The 23,058-nt window shown below is 36.3% G+C and overlaps 2 protein-coding genes across 3 annotated transcripts in view; one reads left to right on the top strand and one right to left on the bottom strand.

Moving 5' to 3' along the window:
* Positions 1–23,058, bottom strand: part of kairos — a 525,872-nt gene that overhangs the window by 30,705 nt on the left and 472,109 nt on the right. The window lies entirely within an intron of this gene.
* On the top strand, positions 13,271–14,583 carry LOC141396741 (uncharacterized). Its single transcript, XM_073972377.1, has 2 exons — positions 13,271–13,391; positions 13,456–14,583. The coding sequence occupies exons 1-2, from the start codon at positions 13,343–13,345 to the stop codon at positions 14,487–14,489; spliced, it is 1,083 nt and encodes a 360-aa protein (XP_073828478.1). The 5' UTR covers positions 13,271–13,342; the 3' UTR covers positions 14,490–14,583.

Below are 23,058 nucleotides of genomic sequence, written 5' to 3'. Positions count from 1 at the left end.
ACGTACAGAATCTAGTCAACGCATAGAATAATGTGAAATTATAAAGATCGCGTTTATAACTTGCATATTACAGCAACAACAAAGAACAGAAACTTATTGTTGGAAATTATTTCAAAAATATATTTTTTGGTTAAATACGAAAAAATTGAAAAAAAAATTGGGAGCTATTCTATTATTTCGCTAAATTTCCATACAAATCCCGAAGTATTTTGCTTAAACTTCTACAAGAAAAGTAATTAGCCATCGTGAAAGTATATTTGCTTTCTGTGATAAGCAATAGAAATAAGAAGTAGAGAGTAATTTTGAAATTACAATCGAATTTGAAATACAAATCGCGGTTCAATTCGCGGAATTGTCAAAATATATTTTTACAGATTTTCCTACTTTCAAGGTATCTATATCCGGCGTTTTAGTGGTTGGATCCGAACGCGGAAGGGCTTATTAGATGCGGCACGTAAAAAAACTAAAATCACGTGCGGTCCAGGGGTTCCTGTACGACAGTTGTAAATTTTAAAGCCAAAAATAGGTTTTTTTCAGAAAATTTACGCACCAAATTTTCGCCTTTGTACTCCTATTACTAGGAAGCTGTACGGAGCACACTCATGAGATATACATCGAATGACGTGGAATCGAGAGTTCTACAATCCTATAACAAGTATTATTATCTAGTTGCACCCTCCAACTATAAGAAAATTTCGAAAAACACTGAAATCAAAACTTCAAAATGTCAACATCGATTTTAGGGGGATGCAGTCCATATATCGAAAGGTCATACACTAGAACCATGTTGCCCAAGGGGTGTTCTTTAGTTCTTTCTTTGAGCACAGGTTTGAATTTTGCGTGGTTTGGCCAGAAATCAAGAAAGAACACAAAAAACTTGTTTACTTCAAAACATGCTTCATATTTTTTTATATTACCACCAACGCAGCTTCCACGAAAATTATTTGTTATGGTCCATATTATGAGATCCTGGCTAAAACACTTCAATTAATATAAATACATATATTCATATTTTATAAAATATATTAACAGTTCGCGACTTATTAACTGGTGAACCTCAACTTCAACGATTGTAAAACCTTTTTGAATATTACCATATACACTGTGTCTCATTTAAATAATGGTTTTAGACCCAAAGTATGTTTGGACGAAATCTGTTTCAGACAATTTGGAGTCTTTTTAACAAAGTCCGTCCGTCTGTCAGTATGTCTGATTGGCGGGGGCGCACGGTATCTCTCGATTGGGTGAAACGAGTTGGTCCAACATTTGGTTTTTTTAAATATTTTGTCCAATTTTAGTTTAAGTTTGAAAATACCATCGGTCGGTTATATCGGTCCACTCCTTCAGGTACCTACCCCACAAAAGTTAAAAAATGTTTGGAAAAATTGTGCGCACGTAACTCTTGAAGTAAATAACCGAAGTGGCCCATACTTTGCACATCGTAAAATTTCTGCCAGACATAGATGAGGTTCTACTATGGGCACTATCGGTTAACTCCTTCGGGTACCTCCCACACAAAATTTCGGAAAAGTGCAATTTAAGAGGTGCTCTCAAATCGCTTTGATGTTTGTTGTAGCCACTTGTATTCGCTGTCTCCAATACGACAGTACAAGTTTTTTCAGACGGAATTCCATTCTACCTGAGAAATTGGTTTGAAAGGTGTGAAAAAATGAGCTATATCGGTACACTCCTTCGAGTACCTCCCCTACAAAAGTTCCAAACTTTTCGCTAAAATGGTTCACGCTATATCTCTTGAACGGAGCAACCGATTTGGTTCAAACTATTAATCTCCTAATATTTGTTCAAATGTAGTTTAACTTCAAAAATGGTCAATATCGGTCTTCACGTTAGGGTACCTCCCCCACACAAATTCAACATCTATGTTTAAGTGCAGTTCATGGTCTTATCGAATATCCTTTGGTAATTTATTGCAATGCTATTCCTTGTGATCCTGTTTACAGCAATATTATATTTTTCATGGTCCATACTTCCAAAACCTCTAAGTTAAATGGTAACCAACTGAAATGACTAAAAGTATAAGATCCACAAAATAAGATCCCCTTCAAAAATGGGCCAATCCGTTGTATTCCTTCAGGTACCTTCTGGCCAACACTTTTGAGTTTTAATACAAATATATATTTTGTCGTACTTCCAAAACGGGCCACAAAATCTGAAAACCTCCTAAATACACAATTATTGGGGAAACTGATTTTGACAATGTAACCGGTAGTTGATCTGCCCATAGATGTAAGTTTCAATTCACACAGGCTGAGAATATACGAGTATCTCTGTCGGCAAAGCCTGCTTATACTTTTTTACTTGTTTTTAGTTCTTGACTTGCAAATGTTCAAATTTTAGATAGATACTCAACTTCAACCAAAAAAAAAAAAAACAAAAACAAAAAACAAACACGGATGGCGCGCGCCGGGGAATTTAACAAATTCCAACAACAATTACTCACAGGCAACTGTGGTGATGTTCTTTTCAACTTACAGAACTCGATGAGTTCTTAGTTGATACGGGCTGATAGTTTTTCGCTAAAAAAGGCATCATTTCAAGAAGCCAATTGATAATTCTGTTCGCAGGGATGAAATCATGATATTGGTAGCGATCAGTAAAATTTTGCAACACTGTCAGTTCGTTTTGAAAAACATTACCATTGGGGTAATACTCCAGACTAAAGAACTATCAAAAAAAAACCAAAAAAATTAATTTTTTTCAAAAATTACAAAAATACTCTTTGGGTTTTCATAAAACTTATATAACTCATATACTCAAAAATGTCCATTTGTGTAAAAATGCAGTAATGCATATGGAAAACGGTATGGAAAAATAACACACACATTTTTACCCATGTAATTTCAAAAAAAATTGAAAAAAGTGTTAAACGGACGGAACGGGTCGGGTACAAAAGTATATATCTGCTGAAAGAGGAGACCCTCCGTTATCTTTCTGTGAAAACAAAACTTTGTTCCATGTTGTTCCACAAAAATTCTGGTCCACTAAATTTGGAATTTCATAAAATTTAGTACCTGAAGAAAAGTAAAATAGCTAATGTTGTGTAAACGCTACGGTAATTTGTTGCAAAGATTTTTAAAGGCCACAATCTTGCCTCTGTTATCGTTTCCGAGAAATATCTACTTCTTTCTCCAGATATTTGCAAAAATTACGTATTTCCCAAAAATGGGGAAAATGTTCGTCTTTAGGGGCACCCCACGCCCACACCTTCCAATATTTTGACCAAATTGTTTGGTTTCCATAGTTCCAATATGTTTACTATCGAATCCCATATAGAAATTAGATGTCTTTGACAAAACAAAATTTGTATTTTTGGCCAGGAAAATCCATTTCTGAACCACCGAGCGTCGTAATATTTTGTTCAAACATAGATCAATCTAGAAATTTTCAAAGTGTTTTGCCATAATGGTTTGCATGCATATCGTAATATTTCTACCAGACATAGATCAGGTTCGAACATGGACATGTCGGTCAACTGCTTCGGGTACCTCTCACACCAAATTTTGGAAAAGTGCAAGTCCTCTCAAATAATTTTTTATATTTTTTTCACCTTGTACTTGGGGCACCCATTACGACGATGCGAGATTTTTCAGTGACAAGTTCATACTTCCTGAGACAATGGCAAGAAAGCTATAAAAAAACCCTTCGGTCATCATGTGTAGTGACAGTTGTGCACGACAACTCTCGAAGCGGATACTGCGTTGGTCCAAATTGTGCATGTGTGTGTATGTGTATTTGCGAATTGAACAATCACTTCGCTTGATCACATCCTAAAATGAGGATTCTAGAAAAGGCTATGCTTCAACGAGCAGTATATACACGTGTCAATAGCAGGTGGTTGAGTGAGTTGTAATTTAGACCGCGAATTGAAACCATCTACTTTACAGATGGTTACAATTCGCGGTCTGAATTGCAACTCACATAAGTAAAATTGCGTGCTTAGTAGAGATAAGCTTTGTAAATAATTGTAATCAAATTATTAAAAAAGTTTTATAGAATTTTAGCTGAGAATAATAGAACGTCTACACGAAGTTCAGTTGAACCTAATTCCGTAATTTCAATAAATTTGCTGCCTAGCATCACGATTACGATTTAATATGATATATGAAGTTAATATGAACATATTATGTGAGTGTTTGCATTAACGTACATAGTGCCCTAACTGTCATCTATTAGCTGTCCATCAGAAAGGAAAATGTCACTTAATACATTTGTGTATATACAAGTTGGAATTATTATTCAACAAGTGGAAAATATTTGCCATTTAACAAGCTGTTATCACAGTCATTAGTAACTTTTGGAGATTTCCTATGAAAATGTTTGCTTCTTCTTATAGTGAATATTTCACATATTTAAATAAAGTTTATTATGAAGAAATCATTCTGCTGAAAGTAACTATGGGTTACAATTGATTTAGAAAACAATTTTAACAAACAATTGAATTTTAGCCTTATTCATCCATAATTCACACAATATTTAAAATAAAAAATTAATAGCTAGTAGCAAGCTATAACATAATTCATACGCTCTCTTTTGAACCAATTTAATTCTAAAATCTCAATTATCGAGATTATACGTTATCTATAATATTTGCAAATGCTTCTTTTTTGTTAAATTTGAGTTTAAAATTCATCTTTCCTTGAGTCACAGACATAGCCACATCCATTACAAGTTTGGTGTTCACAATATTTTGTCGTTGTGGATTTCAAGCAAGCTTTCTTCATTGTGTTTATATTAATCATATGAATCACAAAAAATTTATTAACAAACCACTATACATATATTGCATATCATGCTAACAAACATTGACATTTTTTCTCTGAATTTCCTAAACATAAAGAAAACAAAAAAGTTATTGCTACCAAACGACAGCATGGTAGATGGTGTCATTATCCGCATTAGCCTTAAGCTATGAATGAACAAAGAACCGCATCATTAACATGCCATTAGTGTAAGTAAAAGGAAAACAAAAAGAAAAAACCTTCCAAACCCCATAGTTGTGTTAATTTATTAGGAATTATGGAATGTTTTTATTTTTGTCATTGTTTGAGTGGTGTTGATGAACATGCAAAAATTGCCAACAATGGATTTGTCAAAGCAGGTGATGATGGCGGGTGTTATGCAGATGATGATGGAAAGTCTTGTATTTTACATAATTTTCACTTTTGAAAAAAAAAAAAATAGAAACCAGAAAAGGAAAACATCCCTTGTAAATTATCTGCAGGACCCATTATTATGATTTGTAGATTTTTTTTCGGCACAGACTTTTCCTTTGGTGTCAAAACGGAAATTATCAGAGCCGCGAGTTTGTTGTATTTTTGTATAATTTATGCATTTCACTCAACACTTGTTGAGCTGCTGGAAAAGTTTCACGATTAACATAAAATTTTAATGTATGCTAATGAATGCTGTTCATAAAAAGGAGCAGTATTTGTTTCTACAAAGTGATGCAAATGCTACTTCCCGGTTAAAGATGTCTGAAAATACTGTTAATGTAGGATACTTTCTTTTTGATGTATAATTAAATTTATATTGACTTCATGTAGAAGCCAGAAGAAAAGGTGATAGCAAAATTTCAAAAGTTTGTATTTACCTTCCTCTCTATAAGTGATTTTTTAAATTGCTTACTAGAAAAGGTGTGGATACAGAGAATTCAGTTTACCAGGTCAGACAACATCAAATTTTTAGCGGTGGCAAGAAACCACTCCGCGTAATGTAGATGAAAATTCCTGAGTATTTAAGCCATGTAAAACATATCTACGTTGGAATCGAGTTTATTTTTGCAACTGAAAAAGGAAAACCGAAGAACCCACCACAACCACTACATGCATGTTTCGCCGTTGGTAGAGCGGTTCATCAGATATCGGCTGTGGAGCGGCTTCCCTGTCATCGAACTTTTGTTCTTTTAAATTAAATTTTTTCCAACAACAATGGATATTTGCCACTTTAGGTATGCTTTGATGACAACGCTTAGCGCTGCCTTTGAAAGTAATGAGTTTAGATCTGAACGCTGACACGTCGTTACAACACCTTTTTTTGTGTTGGGTTCGAATCTTCGGCTTTCCTTTTTTAATTGCAAAAATAAACGGTCATTAATTAAAATTATTATTAAAAATGATATTTTGGAGCATTATATCAGAAAGTATGGACTTGCCCTCGAAAAAAAACATTGCGAAGCCGTAAAAGGGCCCGCAAGAAAAATTGTTGCAAAGAATTTCAAAAGGAACGGAGGCGAGCTGTTGAACTGTACTTTTTCCAAATTTTGTGTAGGAGGTACACAAAGAAGTATACTCCCTTAGAAAGTTATCGCGCGTACCATTTTAGCGAAGATTTTCTTTAAATTGTGTGGAGGAGGTACCTGAAGCATATGGCCTATCTTCGAAGTTAAACCCAGTTTGGGCAAAATATTGCTATACCTACAATTTGAACCAAATCGGTTGATTCGTTCGTGGGTTATCTAAAGAACCAGCAAGCCAGACGGTTGGCAGACAGACTGACATGGCTAAATTTAGTGTAAATTGCCTGAAACAAATTTCGTCCAAACATACTTGGGGTCTAAAGCCGATATTAGGATGAGTCATATTTTTGGTCCTTAGTCAGCTTTGCGACAAATATATACCCTCAGCTTGTGTGAAGTAAATTTTTCCCTAAAAATTTATATTTAGTGCGTTTTCAGAATTTTGTGAGATACAGGCGGTTTCCAGGGGTTTCCAATATGCTCTTTCTGAATTTTTATCGGCTTTCTCCTATCTGCTTTAGTTTCCGAGATATCCACCCTTCGACGCGAAAGCTTAAACTTCTTTCAGTTACGAAATTAATAGTTTAAAAGCTTACAAGCTTCAAAGCTTACTTACTTACTTAGTTGGCCCATTACAGAACATTTGTTCCATAGACCGAACTAAGAAGAAATCTCCATTCCTCTCTGTTTTTCGCTTGACTTTTTGGAATACCGCGCCTTTCCATTTCTTCATCCACTTGTTTGCTCCATCGATGCTTAGGCCTGCCGATTCTGCGTGCACCGCCATGTGGCATGTATTCATACGCCTTTTTAGCGGGTTCATCATCGCTCATTCTCATGATATGGCCTAGCCAACGCAATCGTTGCATCTCGATACGTTTAACTATATTCATGTCTTTGTATAGCGTATATAGCTCGTGGTTCATACGACGTCGATATTCACTGTCAACGCAAATCGGCCCGTAGATCTTTCGAAGAATTTTCCTCTCAAACACACCAATCACTGCCTTATCTGCTTGCGCAAGTACCCATGCTTCGGAGCCATACATTAGCACGTGTAGTATCAGCGTTTTGTATAGTGTTATTTTTGTTTGACGAGATGTGGCTTTGTTTTTAAATTGCTTACTTTATCCATAGTAGCATCTGTTGGCCAATACAATTCTTCTTCTTATTTCACAACTGATGTTATTTGTTGTGTTTATGAGAGTGCCGAGGTAGACGAAGTCTTTAACTACCTCAAAATTATAGGTACCAACTTCTACGGTTGGTCCGAGCTCTATGGACGCTTTGCGCGTCGACACCATCAATTTGGTCTTTTCGCCGTTTACCGCCAGACCCACTTTCGCAGATTCTGCTTCGACCTTCCTAAAGGTATCAGTTACTTCCTTTACTGATCGTCCCATGATGTCTATGTCATCAGCATAGGCAAGTAACATGTGGCTAATGGTGTAAATTGTGCCATTTCTTTTGACATTTGCATCTCGTATTACCTTTTCCAGCAAAATGTTGAAAAGGCCACACGAAAGGCTGTCTCCTTGTCTGAAACCTCTTTTGGTACAAAATTCTTCGGAGAGGTTATTTCCAATTTTAACTGATGACCTAGTATCAATTAAAGTCATCTTACAAAGCCGGATGAGCTTTGCGGGGATACCAAATTCAGACATTGCATGGAATACCTTTGATCGGAGGGGACTGTCGAATGCTGCTTTATAATCGACAAAAAGGTGAAATGTGTCGATCTGCATCTCTTGGGTCTTCTCTAGGATTTGCCGCAGGGTAAATATCTGGTCAATGGTGGACTTGCCAGGTCTAAAGCCACATTGGTATGGTCCAACTATCTCGTTGACCATAGGCTTTATTCGTTCGCACAGTATCCCTGACACTATCTTATAGGCAATAGGGAGAAAACTTATGCCCCTATAGTTTGAGCATACAGTCTTATCTCCTTTCTTGTGGACGGGACATAGGATGCTCAGGTTCCAATCGTCGGGTACGCGTTCTTCCTGCCAGATGGTGCTAACTAGCTGATGCATACACCTTAACAGCGCGTCACCTCCGGTTTTAAACAGCTCGGCTGGTAAGCCATCGGCTCCTGCTGCTTTATTATTCTTCAGCCGGTTGATTGCTGTTTTTACCTCATCTTGGCCGGGCGGTATACATTCTATACCATCTTCTGGGATTGGATCTGTGGTATCATCGTCTTCGCTACTATTGGATACCAGCAGATTGGAGAAATGTTCCTTCCATATCCTGAGCACGCTATCTGTATCTGTTACCAGATTACCTTGGTGGTCTCTACAGGAGGATGTGACTGCACCAAAGCCATCTGTTTGATGTTTCACTCTTTGGTAGAATTTTCGGACTTCATTCTGGCTCCTGTACATCTCGATTTTTTCAAACTCCCGCTTTTCCATTTCTCTCTTTTTCTTGCGGAAAAGACGTCTTTCTTCTCTCCTTTTCTCCCGATATCTCTCTCGCGCCCTACGCGTTGCTACTGATTGCAGAGTAGCTCTATATGCCGCATTTTTCTCTTCGGTAGCAGCACGACACTCCTGGTTATACCATGAATTCCTTTGTGGAGGTCTCTGGAATCCAAGTATGGATTTTGCGGGAGTGGGCAATATGTTGCCATTGTGTTGTTATGTTATCGGGACAAGGAGTGCTCGCGTTAAGCAATTGGGCTAGTTGAGTGGAATATGCTGTGGCTATCTGTTGTGTTTGCAGTCTATCGATGTCCAACTTCCACTTTGTGTCTGTTCGTGCTTTATTTGCAACGTTTAGACGGGTACGTACCTTTGCTGCAACAAGGTAGTGGTCCGAATCAATGTTTGCGCCTCGGAACGATCGTACATCCAACACGCTGGATGAATGTCTTCCATCTATCACAACATGATCAATTTGATTTCTTGTTTTCTGATCTGGAGACAGCCAGGTGCCCTTATGAATATCGAGATGATTAAATCTGGTACTGCTAACTACCATGTTTTTTGCAGCTGCAAAGTCTATCAGCCTCATACCATTGTCAGATGTTTCACTGTGGAGACTGAATTTCCCGACTGTTGGGCCAAAGATATTCTCCTTTCCAATTTTGGCATTAAAATCGCCTAGAATGATTTTAATGTCATGGGCAGGGCAACGGTCATATGTTTCTTCTAAGCGCTCGTAAAATATATCTTTGGTCTGTTCGTCCTTTCTTCAGTTGGAGCATGAGCACAAATAAAGCTGATGTTGAAGAATTTAGCTTTTATTCGAATTGCTGCAAGTCTTTCATCCACTGGGGTGAAGCTGGATACCAGATGTTTTAGTCTCCGACTAACTACGAATCCGCAACCAAACTCATGCTTTACGTCATGGCAGCTATAATACAGTGCGTCTCCTTTAGGTGTTGTTGTGACACCTTTCCCAATCCATCGTATTTCCTGTATGGCAGTAATATCGGCCTTGTACTTTTCAAGTACGTCTGCCAATGCGAAGACTGCACCTTCTCTATAAAGAGTGCGAACATTCCAGGTGCATATTCGCAGATCATGGTCCTTAAAACGTTTGCGGGGTTCGTCAACTTTAGAGGAGTTTGTTTTTCTTTTCTTTCGTTTTTTCATAGTAGGATGTTTTTTCTAGGGGAGGGTTACTAACCCGACGCCCAAACCCAAGTTTTTAACGTTCTTATGGGTGAACATGCGGCACATGTTAGCTCACTACGTTTAACGGGTGTTAAAGGCAGAGATGAAAGAGGGACCAGGGAGGGAGATGAAAGAGGGACCAAGATAAATCCTGGGCTTTGCCATGTTAAAGCCGGTCAAGACCGTTGCTTGGTATCATTCATCCCCTACGTCACCCACTAGCTTCAAAGCACATTTCAAAAATCAGAACCTTAATTTTCGATTTAAAAGTTTTTAATTTTTTGAGACAAAGATGGAAAAATTATTTGTCACTTTGTTACATATGATGTATAATATTTCACACTTGTGTCATAAATGTGGATTTGGAACAAATCGATAAAAATTCTTTTTTAAAAAATTCTCTATCACTTTTATATTCCAATACATACTATATTTTTACAAATATGTTCCATATTCTATTAGTAATAATTCATATAATATTAAACAGGCAAATGGCGTATGGAACACTTAAGCATGACACCGACGATATGAACTTGCGACAAAAATATGGATTTGTATTAAAGCTCAAAAGTGATGCGGAGTAGGTACCTGAAAGAATGGATCGAAAAAGTTCATTTTGGAAGTGGATCTTATTTTGGGAGTCATTTATTTTCGATAGATATCACGCCCAACAGTCATTTCAGTTGGTCACCGTAAATCTTAGAGACTTCGAAACCCTATGTCACGAATCGTGGACTTGCCTACGAAAAACAGAAATTCAAAATGATCCTCGAACAGACTTTGATTTGACATTTAGGGTTTCCAATGACCAAGAAACTTCTCCACCAGAAATCATGGGCATAGGTCCACGTTTTCTTGTAGCCCCCATATGACGGTACCGTCCCATTTCCTGTATTTTGAAGTTCTTACCTACATGTTCTGGCCGAATTGGCTATAATGTGGCACTGAGGGTTTATAGTGGTCAAATGACTTCTACAGCTAAAATTGTGTGCATAGGCACTTTCGCAACAGAAAGAAAACTAATAATTCCATTTTAGCTCAGAGTATTTCATGGTGGAGGGTAAAAAAAAGTTCGGCTCGGGCGAACTTAACGCTTTTTAACTTGTTGATTTTTATAGATTCCTCGCCTTCAGGTAAGATTTAGATGTCTGATGTATTCTAGAAACTATAGTGAAATTTTATGGCGAACATTTTTGTAGAATATTCGGAACCGATTCGATATCATTTTAAATAGGTTTAAACATGTTTTTGGAAAATGAACCAAAAAGACCCCTTTAATGACCCGCTTGATGGTTACATTTTTTAACTAGAAGATTCTTCGGTAATATTACCAAAGACACTATATGCCTAAAATACTAGGAATCCAAGGAATCTTAACTCGAATGTAAAAATATGGGAAACATCCCATACGCATTTTGTGTACTTCCCGACTTTCAAAACGCCGATACACGTGTCTTCTTGTTTTCCCCCTCTTTCATAATCTGTGCAAGGTTTCTTGTAATTTAAAAAAAAAAATTAAATTTTGTTGTACAGTGTAATAGTTTATAGTCAATATTTCCTAAAGCACTTCATGTTATAGAAATGCTTCCATATTATATATAATTATTTAGCAGGTCGCGAGTTATAGGACAGTAAACCTCAGCTTCAAGCATTGCAAAACATTTTCGAGTTTTCCCATAAACCCTCTATGGACATTACGAGGAGTAATTCCTATTCCATTTAATCAATTCTAACATGTATTAACTTTTGTTCACGTTGCTCTGAACCAGATAATACCACGGCATTATTTAAATAAATTTTTGTCTGCTGGGAAATTCCAATTATTGAATAACAATCCACTAACCTATCCCAACATTGAGTTCTACGTATTATTTCATGGATTTTCCAGACAGTAGTATTTTAATTTATACATGGGAGACCATACTACATACGAGTACAAGCAGAGATATAATAAATTTTTCTTCTGAATTCTCAACTAAGAATGTTCTCTTACTCATGTAGTGTTTATATCATTCAATGCAAGTTGAGATATATTTGGAAAACCTCTATCTCAAAATAGTGTGACCGCAGTTTACGTCACACAACTGTGTTATTACTAAAAATCAAAATCGGTGAGAACATACATAACTATGTGGATTATACGTCACTTTGTGGCATTTATTTAAATCATGTGTATGCATATGAGGCATTCATGTCAAATATGTATTTAAAATTGGATTGAGATTATGAGTTGACAGAACCCAAAATATTTTTTACTGGCGGTATTTTATTCAATTCAATATATATTGTATGCAATATGGTAACATGGGGCGCCTTCGCCACGTTTTTGTTCAATATGTTCTCATATCGACATCTTTAAAGTTTTTCCAAATATTATTTTTGGTAAGAATATTAGCATGTCTTGACTACAAGTTTTGATATATAAATGATTATAATTTTGTTTTTAAAATATTATTTTTGAGAATTTACAAAATGTCTAAAAAGTGGCGAAGCCTCCCCACCCATGGGGTAGTTTCGCCATCGACATAGGACATATATCAACTCACTCTAAAACTGGCATTTACCATACTTCCTCCTCAAATATCAACATTATGCATAAAAGGAACACGTTTTCTATTAAATAATCAAAAATGATTCTAAAATTTATAAAAATAAACTTATTCCAGCCGTTAATTGATGTAGGTTCCTTGAATTTAGGCATAAAAATGAAATTTTTGCCAAATTAGATAGGTTTAGCACAATATTTGATTTCAACTTCACATTATAGCGTGGTATATCAATAGCATAAACAATTTAAGTTAAACCTGACATATTTCTCACATTAACCCACTACACCCCTAACATGGCGTAGCCGCCCCACCCCCTACATAGTTCATAATATGAATATATTGACATTTATAATTACTTTTATCATGCAAATTATTTGGATTTATAATCTTCAGTAGTTGTCTATTAACAGTATAAAATATAATTTTGATATCACAAAAGGTATACAAGATATCACAAAATATACCTACCATGAATATTTTTCGCAATACCCCAAAACATGAAACCGCGTGCATCAGCAATCATATATCAGCAATCATATATTAAACTCACAATTTTCCCTTTAATGGCATTTCTGTAGCAGTTATAATTATCAAGAAAATCGGCGCTGGCGAAGGCGCCCCAGTGGCGAAGCCGCCCCATGTTACCATATATATTTTTTTAAATAAAAACATAGTATTTATGTAAATTGAATTTTAATGGAAGCACACTTAATTAAAGTATGTGAGATTGAAATAATTTAATCAAAATATATTTTACTTAAATATCTAGAAAAATGTTTATCTGTATTCGGCAATGGTTCATATAAACAGCTTCCTCATATATATGGGGCGCAATTGTGTTTTGCACTCATTCCAATCAAACAAACGAATGCGAGTGGACGTAAAAAAAGTATTATAAGAAATTTTTATTTTGCAAAATGTTATCTAATATTATTTTCTGTTTGTGCACTTTGATAATTACAAATGGTAAATACACAAAGATAAGTATAATTATTATCCCAGTCTAATTTTTTTTTCTAATTTTTTTCAGCGGTCTCGGCTCAAAATTGCAGGTTAACTGAAGCGGATATGAATCGAAATTGGATTTTCATACACAACAATGATATTCTTCGTACTGATTACATACCAGATGGTGATACCTTGACACTGTATTGCAATGAACGAACTCCTCCAGTAGATTTGAGTTGTACCAGGGGCGTCTTGCAACCCATGCCAGCTGATGTCACTTGCACAGATCGCTTAAAGTTAACTGTGGAACCAAAAAATGTAGCATGTTCGGCCAGTGGCAAAACAGGCATGTTATACGACATGACATACAAGTGGTCAACTGGTTATAGTATTGTCCTCTACTCTGTGTGTTACAGCACGCCAAGTGAAACCGTTTTATATAGTACTCATAAAACGTATGGCTTTAATTTGCCCACATCAAAATACCAAGCACCCACCTTTCGGCAGTTGGGCCACATGAATGGAGCGCGTGCAAAATCATTTGGGGCGGAGGAAGTTTTCAGTACATTTAACCGACTGCTAGGTCCACAACAAACCTATGTTAAATCTAATAGGGATTTTGCAGTACAGCGCGGACACATGGCCAATGCCCAGGATTTTATCACCTATGATCAAATGGATACAACTTATTTGTTAATGAATGTGGTGCCAATGTCGCGGGGCTGTAATATTCGTAATTGGAAACATGCCGAAAATTGGATTCACAAATTACCTAGTCCAAATACATATGCAACAGTGCTGAGCGGTACTCATGATGTCCTACAGCTGCAACATAGTCAAACACATCTTTTGGTGCCAATGTATTTTATGGCTGGCGAAAAGAATCCGATGCCTTTGTGGTTGTATAAAGTGGTAAAATACAACAACAAGTGTCATGTCTTTGTCACATTAAATGATCATTCTAAGAGGCCAGCTATAACTGATACCGATATTTGTGAGCCCACACAATGTCCTTCGGGTATCGATTTCAACAAAGATCCAGAAGCGTGTATATCCTATTGCTGTGATTATCAACATTTTGTCAAAGAAATGGGAAATCACGTTAAGTTGTGCTAAACTTTAACTTTAAAAACTTTTAAAAATATTTAAAAAATTCTCATTTATTTTTCTTATACATTTACGAGTATTAATAAAGTAGCATGAAATAAAACAGTGTTTACTTTAGCACAAAAAGTGAAGTGGTGTGACATAAGGAAGGTTTTTTGAAATTGATAATAACACTACGATACAAAATTCAAACACATTTTTTGCATGGGTCCTGATGTGCCAATTCAATTTTATTGGAGTCCGTGGAAGACAAAAATACCTTTATATTTATTGTTGTCTTTTTAGAGCGAAATGCAATTATTTATGATAGTTTTTAAATGATTGAATTAATTGAGCTATCATGACCTAAGGAGTTTGTATTAAAAAAGCAATATCTAGCGAAGTCCCACATATCCAAATAATATGCTAAGATCGTTTCGCTAGGGGTTAATCAGCTGATCTTGGTTTCTTTAGGTCACTTCATTATACCCTACACCACCATGTAGAATGGGTATTATAAGTTTGTTTTGGGAAAAATTCATGTAACAACGCGAAATATTCGTCGTAGACCCCCAATGTGGTATATCAATCTTCATATTTCGGCGAGATAAAGCGATTTTGAGAAGTGTGTCCGTCCGTCTGTCCATTATAAATTGTAATCGAACTCCAGGCCGCAATTATGGACCGATCGTCACGAAATTTTGTATGGAGGTCGGGTTCAGACCAGAATAGACACCTATTGTTATTGGCGATGATCGTGAAATTTTTAGCTGTTAAAATGGACCAACAACAACATTTTTAACCGAATTTGTATCTGCTCTGTGAGTCGCAATAATAGTCCGATTGCTCGAAATTTTATTTTTGGTCCATATTTTAATTATAATACGGTGTGTTTAGAGAACCATATTTTCCTCCAATGCTACAAATTTGCAATAATAGTCTGATTTTAAGTAAGGTTTGGGTTTACGACGAAGAAGAAGCTTGCCATTTAACATGATGATTAGATAATATTTAGCGAGTTAAATGGAACAAAACTATTGTTTAAGAAATAAAGATCTACTTAAAATATTAGTAGTTTTTTTTGAAAAATTTAATGAAAAATAAGAGTTTTGGTCTGCATATCTAAGCCCACAAAAATATATGACGACTGGTTCAGGCATTTTCGAGCTAGAGTGGACACCGTAAACCGCCTTTTTGAAGACAGATATAGATTTCTCGTATAAAATCATGAAAAATGATTTTTTAGGTGCTTAATAAGTGACTATAACCCATTAAACTCATTACACAGGGTAAAGGACAGAAATTGAAAGGAGATTTTTTAGGTAAGACGATATTTCCATTTTTTGAATCTTCTAAAATTTCGTGTTTCGTACCACACGGGTACTTTTTCTTGTCGCTCGTTTTCATGTCTAGAGTAAAAATTTCGCACGATCGTGGAACATTTTTGTGTTAAAGCATGTCAAGAATCACTATTTTGATTTTTCTATAGACAAATCGAAACAGTTCGGCTATTTTAGAATATGTCAAAATATAAACAAAATCAATAGAATGCCTATTGACATTATTGAATGTCTTGCTATAAATTTTTTTGGGTATTACTTTTGTTGGGTGCCACCGTGGTGCAATGATATGCACGGCCACCTTGCACGCAGAAGGTCGGTGGTTCGATTCCCCGGCCAGGCAACATCTAAACATTTTTCAGCGGTGGCAAAATACCCCTCGGTAATGTTGGCGACATTTCCTGAGTATTCCAGCCGTGAAAAACTTCTCCACAAGTGGTGTCTTAGACACGCCGTTCGGACTCGGCGATAAACAGTAGGTCCCATATCACTGAGCTGAATATGAATCGGGGTGCACTCATTGATATGAGAGAAGTCTCCCTTATCGCGTATGGGATGTTGTGGAACAATGTTTTTTGTTTGTTTTGTTTTGGTTAAAGTTTCAATCTCATTTGATTGTTTTTAAGTCTGGAGTATTACCCCAGTGGCTTAAACTTCATCATTACTTTCTGTTAGAGAGAGTAATGCTTTTCAAAACGAACTGACATTGTTGCAAAAGTGATTCGAGAGTAGGTCTTAAAGTGAATTTATCCACAATTTTGTGTGGGAGGTACCCTAAGGAGTGAATCGATAGAGTCCATATTGGAACCTGACCTATATCTGGCAGATATATTAGGATGTGTAAAGTATTGATCAAATCGGTCACTCCCATCAATAGTTATCGTGCGCACAATTTTTCCGAACATTTTTGAACTTTTGTGGGGGAGGTACCTGAAGAAGTGGACCGATATGGCTTATCTTCGAACTTAAACTAAGTTTGCACAAAATATTTAGAAGGCGTAATTTTGGATCGAATCGCCAGATCCGTTCGAGAGTTATTTTGCGCTCCAACCGCTACACACGGTGTTATAGAGGTTGTTTGCACCTTTCAGGCTATTTTCTCAGGAAGTTTGGACTTCCCCTGATGAGACATATACTGTCGTATGGGAGGAAGTGCATACTAGTTGCTACAATAACAATTAAAGCGATTCGAGAGTAGGTCCTAAACGGAACTTTTCTGAAATTTTGTGTGGGACGTACCCGAAGAATTGGACCGATTGAGTCCATATTGGAACCTCAGCTAAGTCTGGTAGAAATTGCACGATTTGCTAAGTATGGACCAAATCGGTTACTCACTTCAAGAGTTATCGTGCGCACAAATTTTCCAAACATTTTCGAACTTTTGTGAGGGAGGTACCCGAATGAGTGGACCGATATAACCCATCTTCGAACTTAAACTAAGTTTGGACAAAATATTACGAAGGCCAACATTTGTGCCGAATTGGTTGATCCGTTCGAGAGTTATCGTGTGCTCCAGCCAGACAGAAAGACAGACAGACCGACGGACATGGCTAAATCGACTCCAAATTGTCTGAAACACATTTCGTCCAAACATACTTGGGGTTTAAAATCATTATTTCGAGGAGGCACATTTTGTCTCGTTAGCATAAATGCTGAGGGTATAAAAAGTTATTAAACTTTTAAACCCCATGGTAACTTTTGGCCAAAACGTACTATCGAACAAATAGATTAAGCTTGACTTACCTACAAATAGTAAATAAAACACACATTTCAACAAAACTGCCAAAGTAAAAGTTATACTATATAGAATATTTTAACAAAACATTTTTGGTTTTTACCATATACACTTTCATACGGGCAAAATGTGCCTCATTGAAATAATTGTTTTAGACCCCAAGTATGTTTGGACGAAATGTGTTTCAGACAATTTGGAGTCGATTGAGCTATGCCCGCCCGTCTGTCTGGCTGGCTGGAGCGCACGATAACTCTCGAAGGGATGAACCGATTCGGTTCAAATTTTGGATTTCGTAATATTTTGCCCGAACTTAGTTTATGTTCGAAGATGGGCTATATCGGTCCACTCCTTCCGGTACCTCCCCCACAAAAGTTCGAAAATGTTCGGAAAATTTATGCGCACGATAACTGTTGAAGGGAGTAACCGATTTGGTCTGTATTTTGCACATCGTGAAATTTCTACCAAACATAGATGAGCTTCCAATATGGACTCAATCGGTTTACGCATTCCGGTACCTCCCACACAAAATTTCGGAAAAGTTCAGTTTAGGACCTGCTCTCGAATCGTTTTGGTTTTTGTTGTAACAACTTGTATTCACGGCCCCTCGTACGGCGGTAAAAGTTTTATCAGGGGCAAAACCATACTTCCTGAGAAAATAGCTTGAAAGGTTCAAAAAACCCCTATGACACCGTGTGTAGTGGTTGGAGCGCAAGATAACTCTCGAACGGATCTGCAGATTAGGTCCAAAATTTGGCCTTCCTAATATTTTGTCCAAACTTAGTTTAAGTTTGAAGATAAGCCATATCGGTTCACTTCTTCAGGCACCTCCCCCACAAAAATTTCGGATAAGTTCACTTTAAGACCTGCTCTTGACTACCTTTGATTTCTGTTGAAGCAACTTGCAATCGCTGTCTCAATTACAATTACAGTGGCAAGTCCATACTTCTTGGGAAAATAGCCCGAAAGTTGTAAAAACCCCTATGGCACCATATGTAGTAGCTGAAGAGCACACCAGCTCTCGAACTGATAAACCGATTTGGTCCAAAATTTAGTCTTCGTCATATTTTGTCCAAAATTAGTTTAAGTTTTAAAATGGCCCATATCGGTCCTCTTCTTAGGATACCTCCCCACCAAAGTTCAACATTTGTGTCCAAGTGCAGTTTAGGGTCTGTTTGTAGATCCTTTGCAAATTTATACCGATGATGTTTTTGTGGTCCTTTTTACAGCCATATTATGTTTTCCGTGGACAACCACTGAAATGCCTAGTGAGCGCGATATCTATCGAAAAGATATGCACTCAAAATAAGATCAACTCCCGTATAGCACTATGTCGGTCCATTCCCTCTTCCGCAAAACTTTTGAACTTTAATCGTAATCCACATTTTTGCCACCAAGTTCAAATGTCCAAAAAGTGCCACAAAATTCTGAAAATACCCTAAATACATTCGATCTGTTTGTATATGAAAGTCCCACTTCACATAGGCTGAGGGTATATACATATCTGTCCGCAAAGCCGACTGATACTTCTTTACTTGTTTTTGAATTGTTTTAAATGTAAATAGGTTTAAAAACTCTTTCATATAAACATCGATAATGAACTTAAATACCAACGGCATACATAAGCTTTTTTCCATGTAACTAAAATTATAATAGTACCCTGCGGTACACCATGCATTACATTGGGCACACAACACTCATTCCACCAACCTTTACATTTTTCTATCACATAAACAGTTTTTCAAATGCAACCGTTTTACGGATGTATGTATGTAGAATGCTATAACTTTGCTGCAGAATTTCTGATTCACAGTAGTGATTGCATTGGATTTATATGTTGTTGTGATATATTTTCAAAACAATTCTTTTAAAATCTGATATGACTGGGTCCGACTAACATATTTTTAAGATGAATTAACTCATGTTTTATCTAAGAAAGTTTATGTAAAATTATCGCTAATTTAATGATGACGCTAGCCCACGCAGTGACTGATCGACAAGTTGTTTAAAAATGTAATGAAGTTGTGGTTTGCGGTCACAATAGGCATCAAAACGACAGTGAACAATTATGTGTTTTTATGTGAGGTAATTAAGAAGAATGTAGACCAGAAAACCAATTCGAATTCATTCTACATATTTTTTTGAAGGCCCCTAGAAAAATGTCTAAACTTGTCAAATCCACAAAGCTCAAATGGCTAAAACAGTTCTGATTGCACAAAAGTACAAACAAAAACCCTTACGTCCATTACTGGGTGCATTTGTTTTCTTTTTTCGATGGACACTTTTTTGTTTGAACTTTCGATTACTTTAAATTGTCTGTCTAGTTCTGAGAAGTGTGCATTTTTTTGGTTATCGGTAGGTGTGTGTGTGTGAGAGTTGGCAAAAAAATAAGAAAAAAAACTTTTCAAGTATTCTAACACAAGTTGAGAATTCAATTAAAATTTGATGGCTATGGAAATAAAGTGGAAGCAAATAGAATTTCAAGTTCTTTTATGAGCAACCGTAAGTGATTTAATTTGCCATTCATTTAAATCATTCATGAAATTAAATAAAGTGAGTAGATTGTTGCAATTTGATAATCAATGACTGTAATAGAATTTTAAGAAAAGCGTAATTAGTATGCACATAGTTATGTTATAAATTCAATGACAAATCTAAGAAAGACAAGTAAAAAGTCGTTAAGTTCGGTCGGGCCGAACTTTTTATACCCTCCACCATAAAATAGTCCTTATTAAAATGGAATAAATAGGGTCCTTTCACAATTTTAGGTGGAAGAACTTTTCGACAATGGATAGACTCCTACTGCCTCCCAATATTGCTTAAATTACACTGTGAACACAAATGTTGGGGCAGAGATAAAAACCCCGATGCGCCGTGAGTCGAACTTCCGCGTTATTGTGTGATGAAGTTTTTGCAAGAGACCCTGTAAGCCATCATGAATTAGCATTATATCTTTGTTTGTTGTTTTTGTAGAGCACTTGAGCAACAGTGAAAAAATATATAACGCTAATTCCTGATGGCCCACAGGGTCTCTAACAAAACTTTCATCACGCCATAACGCGGAAGTTCGACTCACGGTGCATCTGTCCTTCAAGGTTTATAACATACTCACCAAGAGGAATTTTCCGTGCCCCAGACTTTCACCTCAATTTTGTTGCAAAGTGTTATCTAATCTAATCTAAAAAATAGGTTCAGGTAGGTGAAAGGTACCACCTACGGAGCTATATGAAAGAGTCAACCGATCTTTAAATTTTTTAGCGGAAAAGTTTTATAGCTGCAGGGAACTTCAAGAGTCAAATTGAGGGTAGTTTCATCAAAACAAGGTAGACCCTCAAAAATGGACCCATGTTTACGAATTTTAGTGAAGAAATTTTGTGACCACTGAAAATTCCCGAAAATCGGGAGGTACAGTTATATGGGGGGATATTTTTGAATAGACAAAATTGTAGCTAAAATTCTCAAAATACCGATCAGTACTGCTAGTTCGGTTAAAAATTGCAGCTAAAATTCTCAAAATACCGAAAATCGGGAGGTACCGCTATATGGGGGCTATACCAAAACATGGACCTTTGTTGACGATGTTTCGTGGAGATGTTTTATGACCACTGAGAACTTCAAGTGTGAAATTACAGATATTTCGGTTAAAAACTGTAGCTAAAATTCTCAAAATACCGAAAATCGGGAGGTACCGCTATATGGGGGCTATACCAAACATGGACCTATGTTGATGGACCTATGTCGATGATGTTTCGTGGACTGAAGACCTCAAATGTTAAATTACAGCTAGTTCGGTTAAAAATTGTAACTAAAATGCTCAAAATACCGAAAATCGGGAGGTACGGTTATAAGGGGCCATACCAAAACATGGACCTATGTTGACGATGTTTGGTAGAGATGTTTCATGACCACTAAGAACCTCAAATGTCAACTTGCAGATAGTTTGGTTACAAATTGTGGCTATAATTCTCAAAATACCGAAAATCGGGAGGTACCGTTATATGGGGGCTATACCAAAACATGTTGACGATGTTTGGTGGAGATATTTCATGACCACTGAGAACCTCAAATGGCAAATTACAGCTAGCTCGGTTAAAAATTTTAGCTAAAATTCTCAAAATACCGAAAATCGGGAGGTACCGATATATGGGGGCTATACCAAAACATGGACCTATGTTGACGATGTTTGGTGGAGATATTTCATGACCACTGATAACCTAAAATGTCAAATTGAAGATAGTTCGGTTACAAATTGTGGCTAAAATTCTCAAAAAACCGAAAATCGGGGGGTACCCTTATATGGGGACTATACCAAAACATGGACCTATGCCCATATCCTAAGTGCCAAAATATAGCTAGTTCGGTCTGCAAATGTGGCGAATAACGTCAAAATACCTCAAATCCGGAGGTACCGTTATATGGGGGCTATACCAAAGAGTGGACCCATATATCTCATCTTCGAACTTGACCTGCCTATGGAAAAAAGACCCTCGGGTGCAAAATTTCAGCACTCTATCTCAATTATTGCGGACGCTAGAGTGATTACAACTGACGGACGGACAGACGGACATGGCTAGGTCTTAGAATTTTATCCTGATCAAGAATATATATACTTTATAGGGTCGCAAATGATTAGTTCGATGTGTTACAAACGGAATGGCAAACTTAATATACCCTCCAACCTATGGTGGAGGGTATAAAAATTGAAGTTTATCATTTTCTTCATTTTTCGCAAGGCTAATCTACAACTTAGTGGATTTTTATCCAATAATTTTTAATTTAAATATTGTGTCAACGTGTTACAATTGTACACACACGCGCCTTGATTCCACATTTTACCATAAATCGTAATATTGAATAATAAGGCTAACGAAACATTACTTTTGAGAGCACGTTCATCACACATTTCCGAAAAAAATCTTAATTTATTAAAAAATATAATTTAATAAAAAAAATCAACAAATTGCTTTGAGCCAAGACTTACTGGCCAACATAATGTTCATTATATTCCTTTGTACAGCAGCAGCAATATGTTGCAAACAAATCTTTTTAAATAACATTTTACAATGTTCATTTAGATGTAAGAAAATCTGTTTTTTTAAAAAAAAATGTGTTGAAATTATGTTTAACTCATATAAATTGCTCTTTCAAAACTTTTTCCCAACATAAATTCCTTTTTGTGCTCACGGCTATTATATGTATAAATAATGTTTTCGGTACACAAAAGCAGATTTTGTTAGTAAATGTAAGTGAGACGAAAATACATGAATGTTGATTTAAATTTTGTTGTAAAGATTAATTTTTTGTTGCCTTGTCCTGGAGCTATTTAACTAAAGAATTGTGGAGGAGAAATGGCAACAAAAGATAGAAAATATGTAATTTTATTAGGAAAAATAAAATGGGAAAGTTATTGGGGTGATATGTTTTAGATAATGAAAATAAGTTGTTAAGCGAATATAATCCATTATTATCCAGTGAGTATAGTTTGTAACAAAATTATACTACACATTTATTATTCATTGTTCACCTA

The sequence above is a fragment of the Musca autumnalis genome, unplaced genomic scaffold (genome assembly GCF_047663935.1).
Source record: "Musca autumnalis isolate F117 unplaced genomic scaffold, ASM4766393v1 scaffold_3, whole genome shotgun sequence".
In the NCBI taxonomy this organism is placed as follows: Eukaryota; Metazoa; Arthropoda; class Insecta; order Diptera; family Muscidae; genus Musca; species Musca autumnalis.
The sequence above is the reverse complement of the archived record's forward strand: the minus strand, read 5'-3'. Positions and strand labels throughout refer to the sequence as shown.

Coding starts and splice junctions, on each gene's coding strand:
- LOC141396741 (XM_073972377.1), top strand. CDS start 13,343: ATGTTATCTAATATTATTTTCTGTTTGTGCACTTTGATAATTACAAAT. Junction 13,392..13,455: donor CACTTTGATAATTACAAATG/GTAAATACACAA, acceptor AATTTTTTTCAG/CGGTCTCGGCTCAAAATTGC.